The sequence below is a fragment of the Falco biarmicus genome (genome assembly GCF_023638135.1).
Source record: "Falco biarmicus isolate bFalBia1 chromosome 13 unlocalized genomic scaffold, bFalBia1.pri SUPER_13_unloc_3, whole genome shotgun sequence".
In the NCBI taxonomy this organism is placed as follows: Eukaryota; Metazoa; Chordata; class Aves; order Falconiformes; family Falconidae; genus Falco; species Falco biarmicus.
In genome coordinates this window covers 47852-75230 of record NW_026611658.1, presented here as the reverse complement: position 1 = coordinate 75230, position 27379 = coordinate 47852, and the positions used below count along the sequence as shown (strand labels likewise).

Sequence of the window (27379 nt, the reverse complement as noted above, 5' to 3'; positions counted from 1 at the left end):
CGATGATCCCCTTCCCCATTTCAACGATCCCTTTTCCCAATCCAATGATCACCCGTTCCCATCTCGATGATCCCCTTCCCCATCTCGATGATCCCTTTTTCCATCTCCATGATCCCCTTCACCATCCCGCTGATCCCTTCCCCACCTCGACGATCCCCCCCCCCCATTTCCCTCCAGCTCCGAGCCCCTTCCCACTGCCCGGCGTAGGGGACATTACCGGTCCCAGTGTTGGCCTGGGCTGGGGGACTGGGGGGCGGCTGGGGGGCTGGGGGCCGGGAGCTGGGCGGGCTGGGGGCTCTCCGACACCAACCCCACGACCCCCAGGACCCAAGAGCGGTGATGTCCCCGCCCTGCCCCCCCCCCAAGCATCGGCCGTTCCCATCCCCTTGGGACGCTTCTCCCTGCGCGGCTCCCTCCCGCACCCAGTTACCCAGGAACCGGTGGCCGTGCCGGGGAACGGGGGCTGGGGTGGGACGGGAGACCCTGACCCCTCATCAGGGGGTCTCCCCGCTGGAGGAAAGGGCACAGGGGTCCCGGTGCCGCGGCTGGATCCCGTGGGACACCCCCCGCCCCCGCTTGCCGGTGTCTCCCAGTTTATCCATGTTTGCCCCATCCCCAGGGGTGGGGGGAGCCGTGAGATCCGCAGGGCACCCTCCGGCGCTCTCCCCCCCCCCTCCCCTCCCCCCACCCCCCCCCCTCACCGCCCCCACCCCCACCCCCCCAATTCCGGCATTCCGGAGCGGTTTGGTGGGAGCAGACCTTCACATCCAACCGTTCGGACTCCACCACATCCCCCAAGTGTCGCATCTCCGCTGTTTTGGAAAGCTTTTGGAGCCTCCCCCCGCCCCAAAACCCATCCCTTTCACCCCAAACCCCGCTTGCCCCCCCCCCCCCCCGCCCGCCGCGGCGCGCACGTACCTCCTCGTCCTTGTACCAGGACAGGGACTCGGCCGTCAGCACGAACCAGTACTCCTTGGAGCCCCCCTTCATGATGCTGATGTTGTTGATGGTCAGCCAGCCCCTGCGGATCACCTGCGGAGCCGCCGCACGGGGGGGTGGGGGTGGTGGGGGGGTGGGGGGTAGGGTGGGGGGCAAGGAAGGAGAGGTTACCGGTGCCCCCGGGGTCTGCCGGGGTGGTCCCCGAGCCCCCCCCGAGCGCACCCAGACCCTCGCGGCAAGCCCCAGCCTCGGCACATCCTCAGCCCGGCTATTCCGAGCCCCCGCCGGCGAACCGGCAGCGCCTCCGGCTCCCCAAAAGTGGGGCGAGGGGCGCGGTGAGCCCCCCCCCCCCGCCCCGCGTCCCGGCGGCACCGGTGGCTGCAGCCCCAGCGCCGCGCTGACCCCCTGGATGGGAGGAGTGTTCCGAAGGGATGAGACGGGAGCTCTCGGTCCCCACCGAGGGGTGGTTTTGGGGGGGTTCCCGCACCAGGGACCCCACCAAAGGCAGCCCTTGGCCGCCGTGGTGCCCGCCGGGCCAGGCTCCGGGAGCGATGGGCAACTTACCCCGTGCAGCAGCCACCACCGGCACCGGCCGCCCTCAGCCGCCACAAATCCCGGGAACCCCCAGGTTCTCCCCCAGACCCCGGCCGGGACGAGCCGGCACTCGGGGCGGCCACGAGGCGAGGCCACATCGCCGAAGCCCGAAGGTGCGAGCAGCCGGTTGGCACGGCACGGCACGGCACACCCGGCACCGCGTTTCTCACCGCGCTCTTGCCATGCTCTCGCCAGCGTTCTGTGCCCTACAGCAGCCCGGGGAGCGGGGCCGAGCGCTCCCTCCCCAGCGCAGCGAGGGAGCTGGCACAATGGCGGTGCCGGCAGAGCCCCTGGCCAGGCTCCACGTCCGCCTCAGCACCGCCGGAGCGAGAGGGGGGACCACCGCGGTGGTGCCGGGGAGCATCCCTGAGATAGGGGGGGAACCACCACCACAGTGATGCCGGGGAGCATCCCAGAGCGAGAGGGGGGGACCAGCGGCACAATGTTGGGGAGCATCCCAGACCTAAGGGGGACCACCGCGGTGATGCCAGGGAGCGTCCCCGAACTAGAGGGGGACCACCGCGGTGATGCTGGGGAGCATCCTGGAGCAAGAGGGGGACCACCACCAGGATGCTGGGGAGCATCCCGGAGCTAAGGGGGGACCACCGTGGTGATGCTGGGGGAGCATCCCTGAGGTAGGGGGGGCCAACGCCGCGATGCTGGGGAGTGTCCTGGAGCTGGAGGGGGGACCACTGCGGTGATGCCAGGGAGCATCCTGGAGCTAAGGGGGGACCACTGCCGTGATGCCGGGGAGCATCCCGGAGCTGGAGGCGCTTCCAGATGCCGGGGTTTTGCCTGCAGACGACCCGCTCCTAGGTAAGGGAGGGGGTCGGAGGGTCCCCAAAACCTGGCTGCTGCTGCTGGATCACCCGATCCCACCGGGACGGGGCTCCGGAGGGTCAGACCCCCTGTGGTGCAGGAGCCACCTGGCACAGCCACGCCGAGCAACCAAAATCCACAGAAAAGCTGCCCGACGTCTGCCCGCTCCGGCACGGGGTGCTTGGGGTGGGGGGGGCACCCAGCCGAGCCAGGAGGTTGGCACAGCGCACGCCCCTCCCCCCCCCTCCCCACCCAGCAGCCCAGCACCCACCGGCATCCCCCCGCTCCACCAAGCGCGGCGGGATGCTCTGTGTCCGGCAGCCGGTACCCCGCCACCACGGCGCTCCACGGGGGTTAGTGCCACCACACGGGTTAGTCATGGGCAGACGAGGGGGAGGGGGAGGGGAAATGCGGGGGGGGGGGCTGATTCACGTCAGTCCAAAGCACAGAGGGGAGGGAAGACGACGGACCCTCGCGGTGAAGCAGAGAGAGTTAGAGGCGAGCGGGATGCGGAGTTTGTTACGGCTCGTACCGGCGTCGCCGGACTGGGGCAGGGCTCCCGCCGTGCCGAGGCTTTTCCACGTGTCACTAGGAAATTTCCAGAGGGAAACAGCTCAGGCCACCCGTGTTTCCAGACGGCTCTGGCGGCCACCACCGGTAAAGCCGTGACAAAATCCACCGTGTTACCGCGGGCAAAGCTCGGCGCGCCGGCCGGCACAGGCAGCTGGAGCCAACGCTCAACCGGCACGGAGGGTTTTCCCGGCGAGGGGAAGGAAGGAGCCCTGAGATTCGCTCGGCAGGTCGAGGATTTGAGGATTTTCCCTTTCGGGGGCCTTCGAGACCCGACTCTTATTAAAAAAAACATCTCCGGAGCGGAACCTGGTCTGGTTTTAAAGGAACGGAGGCGGCAGCGGGGAGATGGAGCAGCCAAGGGGGCAGGAGGAGCAGGGTTGGCAGCAGAGCGGGTGCAGTGAGCCGGGGAGCGGCTCCGGGATGGCTTTTTGGGGAGGGGGGATTTAAGGAGGCCGGTGGGGGGCTGGGCTGTGGGTAGCGTAGAGGGAGCTGGGGAGCGTTAGGGAAAAGCCAAGATTTGATTTCTTTTGCTGGAGAGAGGAGGGGGGGGCACTGGAGACCCCCCAGCTGCGCCTCGGAGGAGGAGGGGGAGGGGGAGGAGGCGGAGGAGGAGGAGGGAGGAGGAGGAGGAGGAGGGGGAGGAGGGGGGGGAGGAGGAGGAGGAGGAAGGCTGAGCCACCAGAAAGTTCCTTTAAAACCAACGCACCGATGGTTTCAGGGCTCGAGTTCCCCTGCCCAGGGGCTCTGCCCGGCTCCGGCACCCGGAATCTTTAATTATCCATTAATTAATCTCTATTAATCTCCACCTTCCCGTCGCCCGGCACCATCGCGCCCGCACAGCCAGCGACGGGGACAGCGGCCCTGCACAGAAACCATCGTGGGGAGGGGGGAGATGGCCCCATGGGGGGGGGTCCCTCGTCTTTTTGCAGAAATATCTGGATGGTGCTAGAAAATAATGGAAGTGTCCGGGGGGGGGGAGGGGCTAGAAAATAATGGAAGTGTCCGAGGAAAAGCGGGACGGGCAGGATGGGTGCTGAGGTTTGAACCCCCGGGGTCGGTGCAGCAACCTCCAAAAATCCCTTTTTTTTAAAGCAAAAAAGCACGGTGCCCCTCACCCAGGCTTCATCCCCGTTTTTCCTTCCACATCCCGTTTTTTCCGTCCGTGATTTTCCCACTTTCCATCCCCAGGGAGACGCCGGGGGTGCTGAGCCCCACCCCCACCCCCCCAAGGGACCCCGGCAACACCCGAGCTGGGGTCCACGATGCCGTAAAGCCCAAACTGGGGGCTTGGGCATCACCCCCCCCCTCAGACACTTCCATTTCCCTGGACCAGGGGTCGATGCTCAGCTCCGAGGTCAGAGCAGCGGGGTCCAGCCCCACCCCCCCCCAACACCCCCCCCCCCCCCCAAGGGGATCAACCACAGGCAGGGAATTTTTTTTACGCCGCTTTCTGCCCCCCCCCCCCGCCAGGAGCGAGAACGCTGGGAAAAGCTCCGGCAGCTGCCGAACGAGGCTCCAACATCTGCCTCCGCCAGCTGCCAACATCTGGGAGCACGGGCACCCCCCAAAAACAGCATCTGGGGGCCCGGGCACCCCCCAAAAATAGCATCTGAGGGCCTGGGCACCCCCCAAAAACAGCAGAAAAACAGCACCTGGTGAGAGCAGCACCCCCAAAAACAGCATCTGGGGGCCCGGGCACCCCCAAAAACAACATCTGGGGGCCTGGGAACCCCCAAAAACAGCATCTGGGGGGCCTAGGAACCCCCCAAAACAGCAGAAAAACAGCATCTGGGGGCCCAGGAACCCCCCCAAAAAACAGCACCTGGGAGCCCAGGCAGCCCCAAAAAACAGCATCTGGGAGAGCAGCACCCCCAAAAACAGTACCTGGGAGCCCAGGCAGCCCCAAAAAACAGCATCTAGGAGCCCAGCACCCCTAAAAAACAGCATCTGGAAGCCCGGGCATCCCCCAAAAACAGCATCTGGGAGCCCGGGCATCCCCCAAAACCAGCACCTGGGAGCACAGGCAACCCCCAAAACCAGGGGCTGCATCAGGATGTCTGCACCAGCCGTCCAGTGCCGACACTGCTTGAGCCCCTAGGCTGAGGTCAGGATGCGACCTCGAGCCCAAAAAATGGCATTTGGGGGGGAGGGGGGGCATAAGGTCCCTCCAGCCCCTGCCTGGACCCCCGGGGGGCTGCCCTGCCTAGGGACCAACCCCAGCCCTCGCCAAGGGCCAGTAAAACCAGTACTCACCCCCTGGATCCCAGTATCCAGCGCTCCCTACGCTGTTCCCAGCGAGCCAGGCAGCGCCGCCAGCCCGGGGGGGCACGGCACAGGCAGGGAGCAGCCCCGGGGGGGGGGGCACAGACCCCATCCCCATTTCTGGATCAAGCTCAGGGGAGCCCATCTGCCCCCCATGGGGGGTCCCGGTCCCCTCTGCCCGGCAGCATACTCGATTCTGGGAGGCAAGAGGCGTCGTTCTGGGCTTTGGGGGGGGTCACTATGGGCTTGGGGGGGGGGGTCACTCTGGGCTCTGGGGGGGGGGGTCGTTCTGGCAGGACCGCGTCCCTCACCGCTGTGCGCTACCAGCACTATCACACTGTGTGGGTACTTACCAGTATCTCACCCTTTAAGTGTGCAAAATTAAGGGGGGGTGGGGAGGGGGGGGGGGCGGGGGGGGGGGGGGGAGAAAAAAAAAAAGCAGGACAAAGAGACAGACCAGTGTGGAAAAATAAAGTGATGGGAGGGAGGGGGAGAGCAGGAAGCACAAAAATGGTAGGAAAAAGCAGAAAAACAGCAAAAGAAAAACAGTTACATGCTATTAATTATCATTTTACAGTGTTAATATTTCATCACATTCTTTCCAAACAAGAGGCAATGCCAGCGTTAGGGACCTAATGCCATGGGGGGGGGGGCTTCCAGCCCTGGCGGGGGGGGGCGAATGCCATGGCAGGGGGGGCTTCCAGCCCTGGATAGACCTAATGCCAAGGGGGGAGGGCTTCCAGCCCTAATGCCATGGGGCAGGGGGGGGGGGCCTCCAGCCCTGGATAGACCTAATGCCAAGGCGGAGGGGGGGGGGCTTCCAGCCCTAATGCCGGGGGGGGGGGGGCTTCCAGCCCTGGGGGGTGGGCTTCCAGCCCTGGATAGACCTAATGCCAAGGGGGGAGGGCTTCCAGCCCTAATGCCATGGGGGGGGGTCGCTTCCAGCCCTGGCAAGACCTAATACCATGGGGGGGGGCTTCCAGCCCTGGGCAGGGGGCACTTCCAGCCCTGGACAGACCTAATGCCAAGGGGGGAGGGGGGGGCTTCCAGCCCTTAATGCCATGGGGGGGGGGGGGGGCTTCCAGCCCTGGGGGGGGAGCTTCCAGCCCTAATGCCATGGTGGGGGTCGCTTCCAGCCCTGGCAAGACCTAATACCATGGGGGGGGGGGGGCTTCCAGCCCTGGGCAGGGGGTGCTTCCAGCCCTGGACAGACCTAATGCCAAGGGCAGGGGGGGCTTCCAGCCCTAATGCCATGGGGGGGGGGTGGGCTTCCAGCCCTGCCCTCCGTCCTGCGCACCGGAGAGCCAACACCCCTCGGGATGGGGAGGCGGCACGACGGGGCAGAGTGGGGGTTGACACGGCTGCAGGCACGTCCCCACACTCCTCCTGGTCCCTCTGCCCCCCCCGGGGGGCTGCTGTGGGTGGCGGGGGCTGGGCGGGGGTCCAGTTCACCCAGATCCCTGCCCTGGGTGGGAGCACGGGGCTCCGGCAGCAGCAAGGCTCCCGCTCCATCCTCCATCCTCCCCCATCTCCACCCCCATTGCTAAACACGCCCCTCCCCCCCCCCAAAAAAAACACTTCCAGGACAGAACTCATGGATCACCGTGGATCCCCGGAGGGCTCCGGGCGGGATCTCCCGGGAGCCGCGGCCGTACCTGGTTCGGGATGGCTCTTTTCTTGTTCGTCTGCGTGTTCCTCTGCTGCGCGCTGGAGGGAGAGAACGAGGGGCTTTAGGCAGGGAAAGCAGAGAGGATCCAGGCGCTTCCCACCCGGAACGCCGTAAGGAAGAACCGAGTCCGAAGGGGAAACCCAGGGTGCAAAGATTCCAGCGAGACCCCCCGGGCGAGGCGGGCAGCGGAGCCCCCTCCAGAGCCGTGGTCAGGGTGGGACCCGGACACCCCCCCTCTCCGGATCTCCAGGCAATCCAAACTGGCCGATCCGGGAGGGAACGCCAAGCGGAGCAGCCCGTTGGGATGGGACTGGGATGGGATTTGGGGTCGCCAGCCCAGCCGAGCCGATGCACCCCTACCCCGAAAAGCTGCTAACCACAAGGATGCGATTCTGGAGACCTCTGGTGTGTCCCCCCCCAGGATGGAAAATCCAGAGCCAGCCCAGAGGGAAAGCTCCCTGTCCCTCCCGAGCAACCCGAGGGACGGAACCATTAGTCGGGAGCAGGAACAAAATCCAGGAAAACAGTTAGCATCCCGCCGGGACGCCCCCCGGAGCAGCACTTCACAAGCACAAAAAGCGGGTCCTTTCCCGGGGCGGGGGGGCAGGGGGGGGACCCTCCGATCCCCCGGGGGTCCCCGAGCTGGTGGCTGAGGGAGTTGGGGTGACGGGGCTGCCTGCCCGGATCCGGACGGTTCATCCTTAATCCCCCGGGACAATCCTCACCGTTGCTCCCTAATCCCTCGGGACAATCCCTGCTGTTCCTCCCCAGTCCCTCAATTCCTCCCCAATCCCTCGGGACAATCCTTGTGGTTCCTCCCTAATCCCTTGGGATAATCCTCATGGCTTCTCCCTAATCCCTCAGTTCCTCCCCAATCCCTCGGGACAATCCTCACGGTTCCTCCCTAATCCCTTGGTTCCTCCCTAATCCCTCGGGACAATCCTCACCGTCGCTCCCCAGTCCCTCAGGACAATCCCCACTGTGCCTCCCTAATCCCTCAGTTCCTCCTCAATCCCTCGGGACAATCCTCGTGGTTCCTCCCCAATCCCTCAATTCCTCCCTAATCCCTTGGGATAATCCTCATGGCTTCTCCCTAATCCCTCAGTTCCTCCCCAATCCCTCGGGACAATCCTCACGGTTCCTCCCTAATCCCTTGGTTCCTCCCTAATCCCTCGGGACAATCCTCACCGTCGCTCCCCAGTCCCTCAGGACAATCCCCACTGTGCCTCCCTAATCCCTCGGGACAATTTCACGGTTCCTCCCTAATCCCTCGGGACTATCCCCACCGCTGTTCCTCCCCAATCCCTCGGGACAATCGTGTGGTTCCTCCCTAATCCCTCAATTCTTCCCTAATCCCTGAGGACAATGCTCACGGTTCCTCCCCAATCCCTGGGGACGATCCCCACTGTCCCCCCAGGACACGGAGCCCCCGCGCGCCGGGCCGGCCAGCCCAAGCATCGCAGCATCCCGGAGCAGCACGGGGAGCTCCGCCGCCAGCACAGATCCCAAGGCGAGCCCGGAGCGGGAAGCTCTCCGGCTGGCCTGGAACATCCCTCGGGATACGGGGGTCCCCCAGGTGGGACAGGGGGGCTCGGAGCCGCTGCAGGACATGCTGCCCGCGGGGGTACCCACCCTGTCGCCACGTGCTGCTCAGTGTAACAGCTGGGGAGTGGGAGAGGTTCGGAGAAATCCGGAGGGAAGAGAGAGGTGGTTCAAAGGAAAAACAGGAGAGATTAGGAGAAGAGGAAGGAACTGCGAACGAAGGCGAAAAGCAGAGAGATAAAAAAATAATAATAAAAAAAAAAAACCATAAAGAGGCGGAGGGGGAAAGAAAGCAAGAAAAAGAGTGGGAATTCCGGGAATTCCAAGAGGAAGGGGTGGCGGGGGCAGAGCCACTCGCCTCCGGTTTTTCCATTCGGGAATGCTCCGGGCGCTACCGACAAGCTAGCGGCAGCGAGCCGAGGGGAGGGGGACTCAAGGAGCCCCCCAACCTGGTCCTGTCCTGCCCGGGCAGAGGGTCCCCAGGGGTGAGCCCCCCATCCTGGTCCTGTCCTGCCCGGGCAGAGGGTCCCCAGGGGTGAGCCCCCCATCCTGGTCCTGTCCTGCCCGGGCAGAGGGTCCCCAGGGGTGAGCCCCCCAACCTGGTCCTGTCCTGCCCGGGCAGAGGGTCCCCAGGGGTGAGCCCCCCATCCTGGTCCTGTCCTGCCCGGGCAGAGGGTCCCCAGGGGACCCCAGAATGGTGCCCTGGAGCGGGGGCAGGACCACGAGCTGCGTTTGCGCGGCGCCGCGGGTCTGTCGCGGCGGGGACGACTCACTTGGCGAAGCCGATGAAATCTTCGTGGTTGGTGTTGATGTAGGAGAGCTCGATGTCGATCAGCAGCAGGATCTGGAAGGAGACGGATCCCATGGGAATGCCGCGGGGTGGGCTGGATCCCCCCAGCTCCGGCACCGCCGGGACGGAGCCGCCGTGGAGCCCCGGGGACGGCGGTGACACCGGGGATGCCCGGCTCGGTGCCGCAGGTGGGAGCTTCAGGATCAGGTGGGGGGATCCCGGCTTTCTCCTCACTCACCTGGTCCTTCGTTTTGCCTTCCCGCTCCCGGATGTGGGTGGTAACGATCCTCTCCGTCTCCTCCCGTAACCTGGGGTAGGAACCAAGCTGAAAAGAAAGGGAGAAGGCCGGGGAACAAAAAAATCCGCTGCTGATCGGCCCGGGGCTGCCTCTGGCACCAGCCGCGGGAAGGGGGGGGCCAGGGGAGGGGAGGGGGCACTGCAGGGACCGAGCCCCAGTTCTGCCGGGGGGACGCAACTGGGGCTCGGGGGGATCCTCGACTAGATCCAAGAGCAGCGGGAACCTCGGGGTGGGGGTCTCGGGGTGCCAATCACACCAAATCCAGATTTATTTTCCATTCCCACCCTCGGATCCCGAGCGGATCCGGCTTTCCGTGGCACCAAGCGCAGGGTGGGGGTCTCGGGGTGCCAAGCGCAGGGTGGGGGTCTCGGGGTGCCAATCACACCAAATCCAGATTTATTTTCCATTCCCACCCTCGGATGCCGAGCGGATCCGGCTTTCCGTGGCACCAAGCGTGGTGCGGGGGTCTCAGCGTGGAGCCCGGGGTGGGGGGCTGCTGCCACCTCCCCCCCCCCCCCCCGCCGCCAGGACGCGGCGTCCCCCCGAATTCCAGCACAACCTCACGGTTGAACCCGCTTTGGTGGGCCAGATCCTGGGAGCAAATATATTCCAGATGTTTCCATCCGATGTCTAAAAAACGGGGGCTGGGTGCTGACCCCGTTACCTTTTGGGCACGTTTTTTAATGAGGGGGGGGGGGCACTCTGAGACCACCAGATCGGCACAAACGGGGGTCTCTGAGCTTTACCGTCGGGTTTTTCACACTGGGCGTGAAGACCCCCGTCCTGCGCCGTGAGCGAGGAAAGACAAGAAAATAAAAAAAATAGAGATTTTTTTTTTGCGGGGGTGTGTGTGTGTGTGTGTGTGTGTGATGTCTAAGGTTAGTGATGCACAAAGGGAAAAGGGGCGGCATCGGGGGGTGTTTACCCATCGGGGGGGTCTCAGCACCACCCCGGGGGGGCTCCTGGATCCTCTCCAGACTGGAGCCCCCAGCCCCAGCTCTAGGAAACCCCCAAATTTCATCCGGGCTCGGGGGCAAGAGCCCCCCCGGCGCTTTGGGAGGGAAGGAATTTTGGCAGGACCCAGAGCACAGCCAACCAGGCTGGAAACGGGATAGAAAGTGGAATATCAAGTGGGATATCGAGCGGGATATCGAGCAGGATCACCCCCGATCCACCAGCAAACCCCCACCACCACCACTACCACGACCCCCGCAGGATTAGACCCTCCGGCTCTGCCGCCGCGCTCCAGGTCGCCAGCACCGCCAATAGCGCCGCCTCCTCGTTTATCCATTTTTTAAAAAATAAAATCAGCTTTGGAAGGAGAGGGGCTGGTTCTCCTGCCCTCTTTTCCACTTTAAAAAGGTGAACTTTTAGAATGAGGTTTAAAAAATGAGACCCGCTGCGAGAAGCCGGTTATTAAATATTAATTCGGGGGTAATTAACGCTGCCACGGCGAAAAAGATAAAATTGGTGGGGGGAAAGGGCTGAGCTTTTTTGGAAGGGAAATGCGCTCGTTATCAAGCAGGTAACTAATCACACAGGTGTGGAGCAGCAGGATTTACTGGGCCGCCACCAGCTGCAGTTTCGGCGTTCCCGGGATTCCCGGAGCGCGGCGAAGCAGCAGTTTAAATCGCGGTTGGCAAGAGGCGTGCAAGGAGGAACCAGGATCCGGGAGCCGCCTGCCCACCTGCCTGGCTCCTACCAGCACCAAAGCCCCCCCAGACCCACCCCTGAGGAGGGGGATAGGCGGGGGAAGCATCCCCAGGAATCCAGTATCCCCAGGAATCCAGCGTCCCCAGGAATCCAGCGGGATACCCAGGAGGCACAGGGATGCTCCGAGCGCTGGGTGACATCCCGGGGGATCCATCCTCGGGCTCAAGGACCAGCCGATCCCCTCGGCTCCGCGTTGGGAGACGCGGGGTCAAAGCTCAGAAACATCCAGTTTGCTCGGGGGCGGCTCCCAAATTTTTCTTTTTTTTTTCTTTCATTTTTAGGGGTTTGGGGGTGGTTTTTGGGGGGGAAACCAGGCAAGGCAGGCAGGGCAGGGCATCGCTCCTGCTTTTTCCCATCCCACCGGTAGGAAGGGGCCAGGTGAGCCCCCGGCCGGTTCGATACCTTACTGGTACACTGCCTAACTGTATTGATTAACTCCTGAATGACGAGGTCGACGCACTTCAGACAAGGCTCTTTCAGCTTCACCACCTGCTTTTTCACGATGGCCTCGAACGCCAGGTCTGGGGTGAAGAGCCCTGTCCTGCAGGAATCCACGAGGGCCAGGACATGATGGAGTAAAAAAAAAAAAAAAAAAAAAAAAAAAAACCAAACAAAACCAATAAAACGGATCATCAGGTTTGGAGATGCTCGGGGGCATCCCGGAGAGCGAGATTCCCCCCGCTCCAGCGCCGGGGGCGGCTCCGGCAGCACCAAGGGATGCTCCGGTTGGGGTGCCAGACCCCCCAGGAACGGGAGTGAGAGCCCCCCTCCCTGTTGGTGATGGTTAGGGATAATGGGGATGCTGGGAACAATGGGAATTGACCCTGCTGGTGATGATTACGGGTAACGGTGTCGGTGATGGTTAGGGATAACGGGGATGCTGGGAACTGGCCCTGTTGGCGATGGTTACGGGTAATGGTGTTGGTGATGGTTAGCGATAATGGGGATGCTGGGAACGATGGGAATTGACCCTGTCGGTGATGGTTAGGGATAACCGGGACAACGGCAATTGACCCTGTCGGTGATGGTTAACGGGGATGCTGGGAATTGACCCTGTTGGTGATGGTTAGGGATAACGGGGATACTGGGAATTGACCCTGTTGGTGATGGTTAGGGATAACGGCGATGCTGCGAGCTGGACCAGCGGCTCCCAGGGAGAGCGTTAAAGCCAAGAAATTCTACATTTCTCTGCCCCCAGAGAGGATTTCACAACTTTTAACACCGCTCCCCTCTGGGATCCTCAATCCCGCCGGGCAGAGCCCACGCCGGAGGCACCGCTCCGGGATCCCTCTTCCAGCTGGGTCTGACTCACACCCCCCACCTTCCTCCCAAGGCCGTTTCTTCCCCCGCTTCAGGGAAGGGGAAAAAGAAGGTAAAGGTTATTTTAGCGGCTGAACCGGAGGCACAAGGGGAATTTTTCAGCTCAGCCTCCCTGGGGCCGAGGGCCAGCGTGCCGCCGCTCACCGAGGGGGCAGGCTGCGCCGGAGCGCGGCTCATCACCTCATTATTCCCTCTAAAACATCCATTTTTCCGCCAACACCAGAGGAGCCGATGGCAACCGGTATTGCCCGTCCCTCGGGCAGGAAAGCTCCAGCCACACGCGCCCCCCCCGCCACCCCCCGACCTCGGCGCCACGCCGACGCTTGCCTGACGCCGTGGATGTTTTTAATGGCGTAGCTGATCTCTCGCCGCAAGTCCTTCTCATCAAACTCCATCTGAGGAGGGAGGAAAGCCGCGGGGAAGGTTTGCCACGTCCTCCGTGTGATCCCGGCGCTCAGCCAAGAATTACATTCCCCCCCCCCCCCCCGCCCTCCGTGCACCCCTTGGAGCGCCAGGAAAGCCACCCTGGTGCCAAGGGGGAGCTCAGCCCATCCCGACATCCCGACCACACCCCGCCCCCACCACGGCACACGCGCTCCCCGGGCCAGCTGTACCTTCACCAGCTCGAAAGGAAATCTCTCGTGGAAAATACGATTGATTCGGGCACCTCCGGAAAGTTCCAGCGTGTCCACCTGGTCTCCCGAACCTTCGATTCGCTTCTCGAAGTCCACGCCGAACTGCTGGACCATCCTGGGGAGAAGGGAGGGGATTTCTGGGTCACCCAGGGGATGGAGGGGCGGACACCCAGGCACCCCCCGTGGCCAGCACCATCCCACTGGCACCATCCCACCGGCTCATCAGGGATGTGCCGAAGCTCCCCCCGGTCCCCGCCGCCGCGGCTGAGGAAGGAAAATCCCCCTTTTCCCACAGCCTGAAGGACACAGGGATGGGTTGAGGGGCACAAGTCATCCCTTCTAACCCCGAGATGGTACCGTTCGCTTTGGGTGGTGTGGCCAGCACCGTCCCACCGGCACCATCTCACTGGCTCATCAGGGATGTGCCAAAGCTCCCCCCAGTCCCCACCGCCGCGGATGAGGAAGGAAAATTCCCCTTTCCCCGCAGCCTGAAGGACACAGGGATGGGTTGAGGACAGGCACGACCTCTCCTTTCTAATCCTGAGACCAAACCACTTGCTTTAGGCAGTGCAGCCAGCACCAGACACCGACCAGTGCTGGCAGAGATGCTCCCAGGCGCTGGCAGAGCCAGCAGGGCCACCCGCTCACACCCAACAGGGCTATTTCAGGCTTTTCCTTGGAAAAAGCCACCAGCTGGGACAAATGAGCCCCACGTGAAGCGCAGAGCCGGGTTATTTCTGCGCCAGCATCGCTCCCGATGGTGGAGGGAGCTCCCCGTTCCGGCGGAGCACCGGGAAGGCGGCACCGAGCGAGGGAAACGCAACCTACTGCAACAAGGCTTTGGTTTTCCGGGTGGGATCATCGGGACGGAAATTCTTGTACTCTTCCACCTCCTTCTCCAGGGAGAGCAGCTGGCTCTGCAGCTTGCTGCGCAGCGAGGGCAGCGTCTCCCGAATGTGGTTCGTCAGTTGCTGCAAAGGAACGGAGGGTGCTGAGCCGCAGGAACGGCCCCTTTTCCACGGGGAAGGGCGCCCAGCCTACCTGGTTGAGGACCTTCTGTAAGTGCGGGGTGCCCATCCTGTCGGCCATGTGCCGGTACGCCGGGTGCGAGAGGAAAAATTTCCGCTCGGCGGCCAGCGCCGCCCTGATGTCCTTCTTGCCGTCGATGTCCTTCTGGCTTCGGTTCACGACGCCGATGTAGCCTGCAAGGGGACACGTTGGCTCTGGCTGCGGACGGAGCCGGTGCCCAAGCCGGGCATTGCGGCCGCTCCTCGCCCCCGGGGGTGCCGGAACCGCGCCGGAGCCACGGGGGTACGGGGTGATGGATAACGACGCGTAGCGGTTCGTTATACCTCTTCGTAAAGGAAGCAGCTTGTTCTCCAGCACGTCCCTGGCATCGGTGCCCTCGTCCATCAGGTCCAGCTTGGTGATGACGCCGATGGTCCGCAAGCCTGGAGCGGCCGCACAAACGAGCGAGTCAGTAATTAATCTCCTTTCGCGGCCGGCAGGACAAGCGCGGGGGTAAGCGAAGCTGATGGACCCGCCAGAGCGGAGCCACTCACCCTCAGCTGTTGGAGGAGGAGGGATGAGAGACCCCCTCCAGCTCCAAAATTTGGGCAAATAATCGCTGTCGGGGGCGGAAAGCCCTCCATGAGGTATGAGAAACTCCCTCCAGCTCCAAAATTCAGGCAAATAATCTCTGTCGGGGGTGGAGAGCCACCCGTGAGGGATGAGAGACCCCCTCCAGCTCCAAAATCTGGGCAAATAATCACCGCTGGAGGGTGGAGAGTCCTCTGTGAGAGGAGGAGGAGGGATGAGAGATCCCCTCCGCTTCCCAAATCTGGGCAAATAATCGCTGTCGGGGGTGGAAAGTCACCCATGAGAGGAGGAGGAGGGATGAGAAACCCCCTCCAGCTCCAAAATTCGGGCAAATAATCGCTGTCGGAGGGTGGAGAGTCTCCCAAGAGAGGAGGAGGAGGGATGAGAAACCCAATAATCGCCGCCACAGCTGCTGAAGGCTTCACCGCTGCGATCCAGCGCCGCGGCACGGGCAGGATGCGTCCCTCTGTCCCTCTTACCTTGCGGATCAACTTCTTTTGCCATCTTGAGCGCGTCCGAGTTGGCCAGATCCATGTTGGCCGGCGTGACGGCCAGGATCAGGCTGCTCTCCCTGCTGATGAACTGCAGGATCATGTCTTTGATCTGGTACTCGATGTCCTGCGGTTGGTCCCCCACCGGCACTTTGGTGATCCCCGGCAGGTCGATCAGGGTCAGGTTCAAGACTGGAAAGACAAGAGATCACACGGGGTCAAGGGCCTGGCGCCGGGAGCTGTTGCTCCTGCAGGTGGATCCCTCGGGATCCGCTGATGGATCCCAGCCCTCCCCCAGCGTGAAACCCCTCCAAAGGAAGCGCCGCGGCTCGGGCAGCCCCCCTGGGCGGTGTGGGATCCACCGGCCGTGCGGAGCAGCCAGCCTTCAGCTCCTGGGAGCCCATCGGGATAAATCCCGCCAGCTCTGCCGCGTTCCCGGTGTTTTGGCCCCTGGAGGGGAGAGCGGATCGCTCACCGTGCGGCGAATAGACGCGGAGATTGATGGGGACGGGGGAGATGCCCTTGTTCGTCCCCGTCACCCGGTCGGTTTCTGCTTCGATCTCCTGCCGCACCTCGTCGAAATCTGTGAACTTCTTGGATTTGCAGTGCAAGAACTCGGCATATTCTAGGAAAGAGGAGAAAAAAATCAAGTATTGGAATGAAGTATTAAAGTATTAAACCCCCAAAATATTAAACCCCCCAAAGTATTAAAACCAAACTAAGCAATTAAACCCCCAGAGTATTAAAACCCCAAAGCATTAAAACCAAACTAAGCTATTAAACCCCCAAAGTATTAAACCCCCAAACTAATAAAACCAAACTAAGGTATTAAACCCCCAAAGTATTAAACCCCCAGAGTATTAAACCCCCAAACTAATAAAACCAAACTAAGCTATTAAACCCCCAGAGTATTAAACCCCCGAACTATTAAAAAACAGCATTAAGAAAAAGCATTAAAAAAAAAAAAAAGCATTTAAAAGGAAGCATGAAAAAAAAAAGCATTAAAAAAAGATATTAAAAAAAGCATTGAAAACAAAGCATTAAAACAAGCATTAAAAAAAGCAGCATTTAAAAAACCAGCATTTAAAAACGCATTAAGAAAAAAAGCATTTTAAAAAAAAGGCATTAAAAAGAGCAGTATTTTAAAAAAAAGCAGTATTAAAAAGCAGTATTGAAGAAAAGCCCGTGGGCCACCCGGAGCCCAGCACGGGGCGCCCGCCGAGCCCCAGCTGGTGCAGCCGTTCCGACACCCGCAGCACCAGCCACATGCCCCGGCGCGGTGCCGAGCAGCTGGGCAGGATGGGTCCCCCCGCCAGGTACCGGGGGGCTGCGCTGGCGTGAGCCCCACTGTCTGCAGCCCCCCGGCCCCACTCGGGCTGGCTGCGTGCCCCGGCTGGGAGGGTGATCCCGGTTGATCCCGGCAGGATGGCGGGCAGCCGGCACGGGCTGAGCGCCCCGACACCGGCTGCTCCCACGTGCCGCGCAGCACCGCTGGCCTTCACCAAAAAGGAGGCTGCCCTGGCGGGGGGGATGCTGGCGGGCAGCCGCGGCTGGCTCCGGTGCGCCAACGCCAGCTCCCAGCCCGCTCCCGTCCCCGCCGACGCCTTTGGAATGGTTTATTGCCCAGATTCCCATTTACTGCCCAGATTCCCATTTATTTATTGCCCAGGTTGCCATTACATTGCCCAGATTGCCATTTACCTACTGCCCACATTCCCATTAATCGCCCAGATTCCCATTTATTTATCGCCCAGATTCCCATTTATTTCCATTACATTGCCCAGATTCCCATTTACTTATCGCCCAGATTCCCACTACATTGCCCAGATTCCCACAACATTGTCCACATTCCCATTTATCGCCCAGATTCCCATTTATTCATCGCCCGGATTCCCATTATATTGCCCAGATCCCCATTTATCACCCAGATTCCCATTATATTCCCCAGATTCCCATTTATTGCTGATTCCCATTTATTTATCGCCCAGATTCCCATTTATATTACATATGTCACCAAGCTGTGCCCCCCCGGTGGCCCGATCCTGACCCCAGCCGAGCTGTGGCGCCCCCCCCCCCCCCCCCAGGGGCCCGATCCTGATCCCTGCCAAGCTGTGCCGCCCCCCCCCCCCCCCCCCGGGGCCCGATCCTGATCCCAGCCGAGCTGTGGCCCCCCACCCCCCCACCCCGGGGCCCGATCCTGATCCCAGCCGAGCTGTGGCGGCGGCACCCCCCCCCCCCCAGGGGCCCGATCCTGATCCCTGCCAAGCTGTGCCGCCCCCCCCCCCCCCCCCCCGGGGCCCGATCCTGATCCCAGCCGAGCTGTGGCGCTCCCCCCCCCCCCCCCCCCCAGGGGCCCGATCCTGATCCCTGCCAAGCTGTGGCCCCCCACCCCCCACCCCGGGGCCCGATCCTGATCCCAGCCGAGCTGTGGCGGCGGCACCCCCCCCCCCCCCAGGGGCCCGATCCTGATCCCTGCCAAGCTGTGGCCCCCCACCCCCCACCCCGGGGCCCGATCCTGATCCCAGCCGAGCTGTGGCGGCGGCACCCCCCCCCCCCCAGGGGCCCGATCCTGATCCCTGCCAAGCTGTGGCGCCCCCCCCCCCCCCCCCCCCCCGGGGCCCGATCCTGATCCCAGCCGAGCTGTGGCGGCGCGCGCCCCCCCCCCCCCCCCAGGGGCCCGATCCTGACCCCAGCAGCTCCATCACTCCCCTCCAAGCCCAGGGAGCCGTGCCAGGACCCAAAGATCGACCCAGCCCCAGCCCCTCCGCAGGGCAGGCGCCCGGGAAGAGCCAAGCGGCTGCTTTTCCCGGGGCATCTGCGCTGCCGCTTTCAGGGATCCCGGGATTTTTTGTGACCCGTCAGCACAGGAGAAGCCAGGAGGGGAGCGGCGACGAGCAAGGAAACGTTTCCCTGCGGTCCCTCGGGGTGGCTCCGGGGGTCCTGGTGCCACCAGCTCCCCACCTCCCCCTTGGAAAGGGATTTTCATGGATGCGGAGCCACGTGCCGGGGGCTGGGATGGTGCAACCGGCTTCCTCCCACCTCGCCTGGTCCCTGGAGTCACCCGGAGCCACCCAGAGCCATCCCTTTTCAAGGACTTTCATGGATGTAGGGCCAGGCACCACGAAGAGGGATGGCACAACCGGCTTCCCTCAGCCTCACCTGGTCCCCAGGGTGGCTCCGGGGATCCCAGTGCCACCAGCAACCCGTCTGCCCCCTTGGAAAGGGATTTTCACAGATGAGGAGCCACGTGCTGGGGACCGGGATGGCGCAACCGGCTTCCTCCTACCTCGCCCGGGTGCGGCGAGGGGAAATGCCAGCCCTGCCCTCACCCTTCCACCCCTACCGGTTCCCGCGCCCGATGGCACCCTATTGTCACCTGCGGGCCACCATGGACCTTTTGCAACCCCCTGACGTGTCCTGGGTACCCAACCACTAATTACTTGATGATATTCTGGGTACCCAACCGCCAATTACTTGATAAACAGGTCACCTGCACCAAGGTGAGAGGAAGCTGCGGAGGGGACCGACCCAAACCCCAGTGGGGACCGACCCAAACCCATATTTTTGGAGCAGGATGGACCCTTTGGCTCCGGGGAGGGCAGTAGGAGCGATTTCCCCAGGGATCGGGCTGGTTAATGTTTACACAGGGCGAAGGAGCCGTCTGGGGGCAGCGGATTTCGCAACCCCTCTGCCCCAGGGTGCGGAGCGGATCTGAGTCACAGGGCGATGGGGAAGCAGCCGGGCCCTTTTCTTACCGACCAGCAGCGTTTTAAATGTTATAAATAAACAAAAGCGTGTGGAAAAATGTCCCCCCCCCGCCCTGTCCTCAAGGTCACGGCACCTGGGTGAAACAAGGGATTTTCTGCTGGAGGAGAGCGGAGGGAGGGATCTAAAGGTGCCACTTGGGGCTGTTTTATACACATCCCGCAGCCTTCCTCGGGATTTGGCAGATCCTGGGGAAAAACCAGGATCGTGGCCACCTCCTGCAGAACAGCCAGCCAAGGGTTTCCAAAATCCTCTCCTGCTTTCCTAGACGTACCCGTCTTGGAGAAGATGAGCTGCAGGATGAGCGGGCGCCGCGTGACGATCCCGGAGCCTCGGGGAAGGAAATCCCTGCAGGGAATTCAAAGACAAGACATTTACCGATGTGATTCAAGAAGTTGATGCCACGCCGAGTCCATTGCCCCCAGATCTAAAAGGTGGGCGGCACACAGGGATCCATCCGGAATCGGCCCCGGCTCCGCAGCGGGGGCTGGGAGAGGGTAAAAGATGCTCCCGGGGCCACCAGCACCCGCGGGGGGATGGGGATGAGCCCTTCCCAGTCTCGGGGCTGGTCCCCCACCCCTTTTTTAATGGGAAAGATGAAGCCCAAAGCGCCAGGATGCCCTCAGAAGGCAGAGAAGCCCCTGGGGGTGCCTCCCCCTCCCCAAAACCAAGCGGGAGGGGAGGGGGCGCTACCGGGGAGGGGGGCTGCTGCCTGCAGGAATTGGGAAAACGGTTTTCCCAGCCACCAGCCGATAAGAAATTTGTCTATCGGATTGTAACACCCCGCTAATTCCGAGGGGGGAAAACACTGGACACCCCGACAGGAAGGACAAACCCGCCGCCCCCTCTTCATCCCCCAGAGCCACACGTCCCGCACGGCTTCACCCCGCTCCCCAAAACCGCCCCGGCTGCGGAGCCAAGGGGGCTGCTCCTGGCTCGGGGTGTCAGCTGGGGCACAGGGAGCCCGGGGGGTGGCTGCTCTGCCCGGGAACGGTGCTGCCACCGCGCTCAGGACCACCAGCACCCAGCCAAGGGCGCTGGGAAGCGGATGGGAAAGCGGGTTTGGCAGCCGCTCCGTGTGGAGCTGGCACAGCACCGGGGGGGTTTAGCGCTTCCAGTAACCAGAGCGTCCGCCCAGCTCCAGTAACCAGAGCGTCCGCCCAGCTCCAGTAACCAGAGCGCCCGCCCAGCTCCAGTAACCAGAGCGCCCGCCCAGCTCCAGTAACCAGAGCGCCCGCCCAGCTCCAGTAACCAGAGCGCCCCGCCCAGCTCCAGTAACCAGAGCGCCCGCCCAGCTCCAGTAACCAGAGCGCCCGCCCAGCTCCAGTAACCAGAGCGTCCGCCCAGCTCCAGTAACCAGAGCGCCCAGCTCCAGTAACCAGAGCGCCCGCCCAGCTCCAGTAACCAGAGCGCCCAGCTCCAGTAACCAGAGCGCCCGCCCAGCTCCAGTAACCAGAGCACGCATCCAGCTCGCCGGCAGGGCACGGGACAAGGTGCTGAGCACCGCGGGCAGGCGGTGCCTGGCGCCAGCACCCGGAGGCGCCCTGGCCAGGAATTCACACACACACACACACCCCCCGGCAGGGCTGGACCCAACCCCGCACGTCAGCATCGCCGCGATCACCGGTTACAGCCGCAGGATCCGCGCTGGCACCGCCACCCGCACCCAAACACCACGTGGCAGGTCTCGGAGCCCAGCGCGCTCCCGGTCAGACCAAAACCGCGCTCCCAGTCCCAGTCGGAGCCCAACTGTGTTCCCGGTCGGAGCCGAGCCGCGTTCCCAGAATTGCTGTTCCTCCGTAACAAGGCTTTAGCCAAAGCCCTGCCACGCTGGCTGTGCCGGCACCCCGGCTATGCCAGACCCCGGGAATATTTATGGGAAAGCCCCAGGACCAGGGCGATCAGCTCCCTCCTCTCCCCCACAGACAAATTCCCCCTCCACAAGGCTCAAGCGCGGCGCTAGCACCGGCTCCACCAACCCCACCGATCCCCCATGGGCCAGACGCCGGCGTTACCTCCCTTTCGGGGGCTCCAACACGTTTTGGGGGTGCCGACCTGGGAGAAGGGTGATGGATCTCTCAGGATAAATGGATCTGAGGATAAAAAAAGAAGGGTGCCCGAGGCGGGTGATGGATCTCTCACAGAGATCCGGTCACCTCCGCCCCTTTGCCGTGCCACAGCGGCCGCCCCAGTGAACCCCGGCTTTCTTGACGCCGATCCCGCCGCCCCGAGGGCTCATAATGCCCCATTGAGGTTGGGTTCACCGCCGTCCCCGTCACAACGGCTCCATTGTCAGCCCGGTCCGAGCGGCCGCTGCGTTCAATGCCCGGGTTTTATCCGGCTCTGAAAACGCCTTTTACGCCACCGTTTGTCACAGCGGGGCCGGGGGAGGCTCCGGCGCCTCCAGCGCGCTCGTACCGACGCCACAAGTGCTCCAAAGACGGGTCGGGCAACGCACGTTTCACCGCGATGTCACCCGCGCCGGCTTCTTGTACTGCCACCAACGCGACTTTAACGCAGTATTTCACACTTCCCCTTGGGCTTTTCCCCATGGATCAAGAGGATCGAGTCGCCTCGGACCCCCCGTGCAGCGCGGCCGGCTGATTTCGACGCCCACCGAAACAGACGTGGTGGCCAGATCCCTTCCCCGCCGATAAATTTCAATCTGGCACCGAATTCACAGCTGCCCCGGGCAGCGCAGCCCGGCTGCCGCCTCCTCTGTGACCGATGGCCCTTGGGGCGGCTCAGCAGGGCTCCGGCCCCTCCCGTCGCCCACCGAGGCGGGGACCACCGCACCCCAGGGCTGGACACGGGAGCTTTAGGTCCTTCCAAGAGTTCGGCAAGGCACGGAAGGATCCGGCGCGGCTCCCGGTGGGAGGCGAGGTGCCAGGCACCAGGTCGTGGTCCCGACGGAGCCGGCTCCGAAGCGCCGCTGCAGTGTCTCCTCCACCTCCGATAAACCAGGGGTCTCCCACTGGGCAGCTCCCACATGGAAACCCACCTCCCCACGGGGAAACTTCCCCGTTTCCATCCCATTTTCCGCGTTAAACCCACGGGAGGCTGCTCCAGGAGCCGACCCGGTTTTGGAGCGCAGCTCCCTTCCCAACGGCTGTGGCACCGCGCGATTCCCCACCTGGACGGGACGGGGACCCCCCCCCGGTGCCTGCCCCACCGTGGTACCGAGCCATTCCGGGGCTGTCCACCCCCAAATTATCGCTGCTAAACGAGCACTAACGATAATCAATATTCCTCATTATCGTATTCCCAAATATTTTGACGGGGGCGCAGGGGAAGCAAGACCAGGGCCGGAGCTGTCAACACCAAGGCAGGGCAGAATCCACCCCGTGCTTAATTACCCCGTCATTAACACGAGCTGCCAAACGAAGCCGGCGCCACAGGCGGGGAGCGGAAGGTGTTATGGAAAGTGTTACGGCGACGGCCGCACACAAAGCCCCCCAGACCCAGCCCCCCACCGCCTGCCGAGTGTGTTCACCCCTCATTAAAACCCTTCCGATGCCTTCAGCGCTCCCTAACAAAGATTTTTAATTACCAGGGTGGTTTTCCAGCAGCGCCATAATTAGAGGCTGCCAAATTTCCCTCCAGCAGCCGTTCAGGATGGGGGGGGGGGGGCACGCAGCCGGTTGGGCCCCCGCTGCAGCGGGGCTTGGCAAAGCCCGGCAGCGAGTTCAGTCCGGTGGGGCTCCAGCTCTGCCGCACCGGTGACCCTTCCTCCCCCCGGGCTGGAAGCGCATCCCTACCGAATCCGGCCTGCCTGAGGATAAAAGAGCCGGCAAACCGCGGCGGGTGCCAGATCGTGACCGCGCCGCTCAGAAAAACGTTAACGGGAGCGGGGAAAAAACCCACTCCAACGGCAGAAAGCACGCCGGCGGGGAAAACGCCAGCGGCGATTTCCAACGACGCTTTTCCACGGAGGCAAGAAACCGCCGGCGCGTCTCCAAACCCAGCCTGGAGCATCAGGAAAACCACCTGGCCGGGGTTTTTGGAGAATGTTCAGGTTCCAAGAGCGGGACCGAGCCGCCGGTGTTTATCGGTGACACCATCCATGCCGTGCCAGGACGGTGACGCCACGGGAAGGGTCTGGTTGTTAACAGGATGGAAACCAGCGGGCTGGGAACACCGGGAACACCGGGAATGCCGGCGCGTGGTGCAGACAGAGAAAGCGGCCGCCACGGATCAAGCGGTGGGTGAGGATGGGAGCCCGGCTGCCGCGGCAGCCCCCTTACCGCCGGGACGGAGCGAGGAGCCGTGAATCCCCCACCGGCTGCGGTAAGGCGGCGGGGGAGCGGCGGAACGCGGGGAAGGCTGGCGAGGCGGCTGCGCTGCGGCGGAAGCAAAAGTTATTAGTGATGGCGGTGGATTTCGAAAGCGCCCGGCAAAGATTTTTTATTTTGAGCGCTGCCAGGTGAAACCAGCTCTGCCCCCCGCCGTTATCGGGGCGGCTGCGTGCTGCCCCCCCACCCCGGGCTGGGCGTCGAGCCCGTGGCCTCGCCTTATCCCGGCCAGGAGAGCTCATCTCAATCCCTATCTGCAGGACACACGTCCCCACCGCCAGCAGGTCGCCGAAACGGCGGCGGAGGGGCGACCGCAGCGCCGCGCTATCAGCCGGCGAACAGAAGCATCCTCACGGCGGGGGGGAGAGGGGCGGCAGGACACGCTCCCGCCTCACCACAGCCCCCACGCAGCGCCCTGGCACCCACCGCCGGGCGCCCCCAGGGCACCCCAGCATGGGGGGGGAGGGGGTCAGACGAGGCGGCACAGGGTAGGGGGACGCTCAGCCGTCTGGCAGCGCCGCAGCCCCCTTGCCGCGCAGGGGACGGTGCGAGGCCCACGCTGCATCCTGTCCTGGATGTAGCCCCCCACCCGCAGCGGGATCCTCCGGACCCCCGGAGTCACAGCCCACCCCCCCTGAGCCCCCAGAGGCAAAGGTGGGCCCCCCGCATTCCCACCCTGGCCCCCCATACCCGCAGCCGAGCCCCCCCATATTCACAGCCCCCTCCCCAGGCCCCCATACCCGCAGCCGAGCCCCCCCATATTCACAGCCCCCTCCCCAGGCCCCCATATTCACAGCCGAGCCCCCCCATATTCACAGCCCCCTCCCCAGGCCCCCATATTCACAGCCGAGCCCCCCCATATTCACAGCCCCCTCCCCAGACCCCCATATTCACAGCTGAGCCCCCCCACATTCACAGCCCCCTTCCCAGACCCCCATACTCACAGCTGAGCCCCCCCATATTCACAGCCCACTTCCCAGACCCCCATATTCACAGCCCCCCCACCCCCCTGGCCCCCATATTCACAGCCGAGCCCCCCTCAACCTCATTTTCACAGCCAGGGCGCCCCATATTTACAGCCAGGCCCCCCTCTGGACCCTATATCCACAACCAGGCCCCCCCATATTGATAGTAGAGCCCCCCCGCCCATATTCACAGCCCACTCACCTGGGCCCCCATATCCACAGCCAGGACCCCCAATATTCATAGCCCACCCCCCTAGGCCTCCATATTCACAGCAGGGCCCCCCCAGGCCCCCATACCCACAGCCAGGCTCCCCCATATTGGTAGTCGAGCCCCCCCATATTCAGAGCCCACCCCCCGAACCCCCAGAGGCACAGGTGGGCCCCCCACATTCCCACCCTGGCCCCCCCATACCCACAGGTGAGCCCCCATATTCACAGCCCACCCACCCCTGGCCCCCATATCCACAGCCAGGACCCCCAATATTCATAGCCCACCCCCCCAGGCCCCCATATTCACAGCCAGGACCCCCCCATATTCAAAGCCCACCCACCCCAGACCCCACATTCACAGCCAGGGCCCCCTCAGGCTGCTATACCTGCAAGCTGGGACCCCACACTCACAGCCCACCTGTCTCCAGACCCCCATATTCACATCTGGGGCCCCCTCAGCCCCCCCCCATATTCACAGCCCATGCCCGCCAGGCCCCCATTTTCACAGCTGGGCCCCCCCATATTCACAGCCCACCCACCGCGGCCCCCGTACCTGCAGCCCAGCCCCCTGTTACTCACAGCCCACCTCCCCTGAGCCCCCATATTGACAGGCGGGGCCCCCCCGTATTCATAGCTCAGCCCTCACTGCCCCCCATATTCACAGCCCACCCCCCATATCCACAGCCAGACACCCCCATACCCACAGCTCGGGCACCACAATCACAGCCCACCCCCCTGTGGACCCCCATGTTCACAGGTGAGGACGCCCCGTACTCAGAGGCCAGCCCACCCCAGGCCCCCATAACCACAGCCAGGCCCCCCCCATATTCACAACCCACCTACCCCCAGGCCCCCATATTCAGAGCCCACTCCCCCCAGCCCCCATGTCTACAGCCGGGCCCCCCATATTCATAGCCCACCCCCCCAAAGCCCCCCCATCTGCAGCCGGGAGCCCCCCAGGCCCCCATATTCACAGCCAGGCCCCCCCATATTCACAGCCCCACCCCCCTAAGCCCCCCCATATTCACAGCCCAACCCCCCAGGCCCCCCATACCTGCAGCCGGCCCCCCCCAGGCCCCCATATTCACAGTCCACCCTCCCATGCCCCCACAAATTCACAGCCCACCCCCCAGGCCTCCACAGTCGAAACCAGGACCCCCCAGACCCCCACATTTGCAGCCGGGACTCCTCATATTCACAGCCCACCCCCCAAGCCCCCCCTATTCATAGCCCACCCACCCCACCCAGGCCCCCATATTCACAGCCGGGGCACCCCCAGGCCCCCCACATCCGCAGCCGGGACCCCTCATATTCACAGCCCACCCCCCCCAGCCCCCATATCCGCAGCCCGGACCCGCCCAGGCCCCCCACAGCCGCAGCCGGGACCCCTCATATTCACAGCCCACCCACCCCCCCACCCCCCCACATTCACAGCCGGGGCCCCCAGAGCCCCGTATCCGCAGCCGGGACCCCCCCCAGACCCCCACATTCGCAGCCGGGACCGCCATTACTCACGGCCCCCTCCCGGCCCCCCCCCCCCCGCCAGGGTGGGGGAGGGGGTGCCCCTCCCCCGGGGCGCGCCAGTCGCGCAGGGCCCGGCGGAGCCTCCGCACTTTGCGTAGCAGCGGCGGCGGCGGGGTCCGGCAGGCCGCGCCCTGCCCGGCGCCATTCCCGGAACGGCCTACGCCAACCCCCCCCACCCCCACCCCCCCACCCCCCCTCCCCCGAGCGCGCCCCTCCCCCCCTCACCGGCCCACGAAGTTCTCCAGCACCGAGCTCTTGCCCGCGCTCTGCCCGCCCACCACGGCGATCTGCGGCAGGTCGAGGTGGCAGCTCTGCCCGATGGAGCTGAAAGCGTCCTGCAGCTTGTTCACCAGCGGGATGAGCTCCTCCATGCCCCGGTTCCCCATGGCGGCGCTGGGGGGCGGCCGCGCTCCCGCTCGCTTCCTCCTCACAGGGCCCGCGGCGGCGGCGGCCAAACTTCCCCTGCCCGTCTCCTCATCCGGCTCTGGCCACGCCCCCGCCGCGCCCGCCGCCGCGCCCGCCCCCTGCGCCGCAGAACGCGTTGCTGTTGGCCGCCCCCGCTGTCAATCGAAGCAGGAGGCCGGCGGAGTGGCGCCGAGCGCCGTCGGTCACCGCGAAGGGCGGGAAAGGCAAGGCACGCCTCTTCCCTATCGTTTCATTGGCCCGCCAGCGCTTCGCTCATCCCCACCGGCCAATGGAACGGTGGAGGTGGCCTGTCAGCCGAAGCGGCGCTTCTGTAGTTCCCACCCTCTCGCACCGCTCCTGCATTCTCATTGGTAGAGGCAACGGCCGCTCCGGGAAGCCACCGAATCGCAGAGCGACGACTTCACCCACCTCCCCTCCCCGCCTCTCCCTCTCATTGGACAGCGCGCCTGCCACTCCACTCAGCTTGCCCAACGCAGCCGCAGCGAGGCTGGGAGGGAAGCTAAGCAGGGCGATTCGCCAGCCGCCTGCTCAATCAACCAACCCTGCCAGCCCATTGGCTGCTTTGGCTCTTTACCCCGCCCTTTCCCGGGGCGCACCCCAGCGGCCGTAGAACCGCGTGTAGACGCGCACTCCCGACGGCGAGGCCCGCCCCCCCCGCCCCCAGCCGGGAGACCCCCAGCGCCAACAGCCCGGCGGTCACCTCGGGGGTCTTTATTTCATACCCTCACCCCGTGGCATCCTCCGGTGGGGAGAAACACCCCTCGACAGGGGTCCCCACGCCCCCCCCGGCCGCTCCCTGGTGCTGGCGGGCTGCCCCGGCGGCGTGGGGAGACGGGGGGTCCTCATACCGGGCACCAGACGGCTGAGTCCTGCCGGGAACCGGCCAGCGCAGAGCACGTCGGAGCTGCCCCTGCAAGAGACAAGGGGTGTCGGGGGGGGCACCGGCACCCCAA

The 27379-nt window shown here is 64.0% G+C and overlaps 1 protein-coding gene across 1 annotated transcript; it reads right to left on the bottom strand.

The window, feature by feature from the left end:
* Positions 1-912: 912 nt before the first annotated feature.
* Positions 913-26500, bottom strand: DNM2 (dynamin 2; the record flags this gene model as incomplete). Its single annotated transcript, XM_056325928.1, has 15 exons — positions 26226-26500; positions 19284-19357; positions 15720-15869; positions 15233-15436; positions 14507-14605; positions 14196-14356; positions 13983-14125; positions 13134-13269; positions 12847-12914; positions 11602-11740; positions 9427-9513; positions 9172-9242; positions 6843-6894; positions 5541-5552; positions 913-1032 (listed from the first exon to the last, which is right to left on the bottom strand). Coding segments are annotated over exons 1-15 (1677 nt in total), but the record flags the coding sequence as incomplete, so codon positions are not given.
* Between the last annotated feature and the right edge of the window lie 879 nt (positions 26501-27379).